Here is a 1938-nt window from a genome sequence, read left to right as displayed (position 1 = left end):
ACTTTTAGACAACAAGATGGTGAGACACTTTATGAAGCATGGGAGAGATTCAATGACTTGACAAGGAGATGCCCACCAAAGATGTTTAATGAGTGGGTTCAACTTCACATCTTCTATGAAGGTCTTTCCTATGAGTCAAAGAAGGTTGTGGATCATTCATCAGGAGGCTCTTTAAACAAGAAGAAAACCATTGAAGAAGCCATAGATGTCATTGAAACAATTACTGAGAATGACTACTTTTATGCCTCCAAAAGAAGTAACACTAGAGGAGTAAAGGAGCTGAACCACATGGATGCACTGTTAGCCCAAAACAAGATGATCACCAAGCAGCTAGCAGATCTTATCAAGAAGGTGGAAGAGAACCAAGTTGTAGCAGCCATCACCTCATCACCAACTCAAGAAGGAGTAAACATAGGAGAAGAAGGTGACTGGGAGCAAGCCAACTATGTGGGAAACTCACCTAGACAAGTCCATGATCCATACTCCAAAACTTACAACTCTGGATGGAGAAATCACCCCAACTTTGGATGGAGAAATCAACAAGACCAAGTGCAAGTTCAGAGATGCCATAACTTCAACTCCAACAACAATGCTACTCATTAAAACACCTCACAGAGATATTACCAACATCCATCTAACCAACCTTCTCAACCACCTAATCTAAACCCCACATCAATCACTGAGGAGAGGCTCTCAAAAATTGAGGCTCTACTTGAAAGCCTATGCAAGGACATTCAAGATAGCAAAGCTTTCTGGGAAGAAGTGCAATCTAACATGTAGAATCAAGATGCTGCCATCAAGAAACTGGAAACACAGATTGAATTGTTATTCAAGCAAACCCCTGGGCACAACAATTGCAGCAATATTAACTCAATACCAAGAGAGGAATGTCAGGCCATCACCCTCATAAGTGGGAGGAAATTGAAGGAGACCCACAAGAAGCCACCAGAAAAGGAATTGGATGAAGAAAACAAGGGACATGAGGAAGCTCAAACCTCAATCCCCAAGTCACATCAAGAAAGAGAAGTGCCCAAGCCATACCTCTCAAAGGCCCCATATCCCCAGCAACTGCAATTAAAGAAGAGGGGAGAGGACAACCAATTCTCAAGATTCTTAGAAATCTTCAAGTAACTACAAATAAACATACCCATTGCTGAAGCAATCGAGCAAATGCCACTCTATGCCAAGTTCTTGAAGGAGTTGATGACCAAAAAGAGAAGCTGGAAAAACAATGAGACTGTGGTACTTACAGAAGAATGCAGCGCCATCATCCAACACAAATTGCCCCAAAAATTGAAGGATCCTGGGAGTTTCCAAGTCCCTTGTATCATTGGAGAAATCACTGTGGAAAAGGCTTTATGTGATCTAGGAGCCAGCATAAATCTAATGTCTCTAGCAATGATGAAAGAAATGAAGATTGAGGAAGCTAAACCAACAAGAATGGTATTACAACTAGCAGACAGATCTTTTAAGTTTTCCCATGGGATAGTAGAAGATTTGTTAGTGAAGGTAGGGGATTTCATCTTTCCAGTAGATTTTGTGGTATTAGACATGGAGGAAGCAGCTAATACTTCCATCATTCTGGGAAGGCCATTCTTGGCCACTGCCGGAGCCCTTATTGATGTCTAAAAGGGTGAACTTGTCCTTAGACTACATGATGAGAAATTGACATTCAATGTGTTTAAGGCCATGAGCTACCCACACAACTCATTGGGAGAATGTGTGAGGTTGGACTCCGTAGAAGCTTTGGTACAAGAAACTCTTGAAGAAGAACTTGAAGCATCAACAGAAGAGGAGTTAGCAACAAGCGAAGAAGCTGCAGCCGCTGAAACACATGTTCAAGGTAGGCTAGAAGAGAAGGAAGAAAGAAAAAAAGTGCCCAAATTGGAGCTTAAAGCACTGCCAACCACTCTCAAGTATGCATACTTGGGAGAAAAT

At 41.8% G+C, this 1938-nt stretch overlaps 1 protein-coding gene across 1 annotated transcript; it reads left to right on the top strand.

The window, feature by feature from the left end:
• Positions 1–1170: 1170 nt before the first annotated feature.
• LOC107479340 (uncharacterized) lies at positions 1171–1629 on the top strand. Its single transcript, XM_016099484.1, has one exon. It carries the CDS (start codon positions 1171–1173, stop codon positions 1627–1629), a length of 459 nt encoding a protein of 152 aa, XP_015954970.1.
• Positions 1630–1938: the final 309 nt, after the last annotated feature.

This window comes from Arachis duranensis, chromosome 3 (assembly GCF_000817695.3).
Source record: "Arachis duranensis cultivar V14167 chromosome 3, aradu.V14167.gnm2.J7QH, whole genome shotgun sequence".
NCBI classification, from domain to species: Eukaryota; Viridiplantae; Streptophyta; class Magnoliopsida; order Fabales; family Fabaceae; genus Arachis; species Arachis duranensis.
The sequence above is the reverse complement of the archived record's forward strand: the minus strand, read 5'-3'. Positions and strand labels throughout refer to the sequence as shown.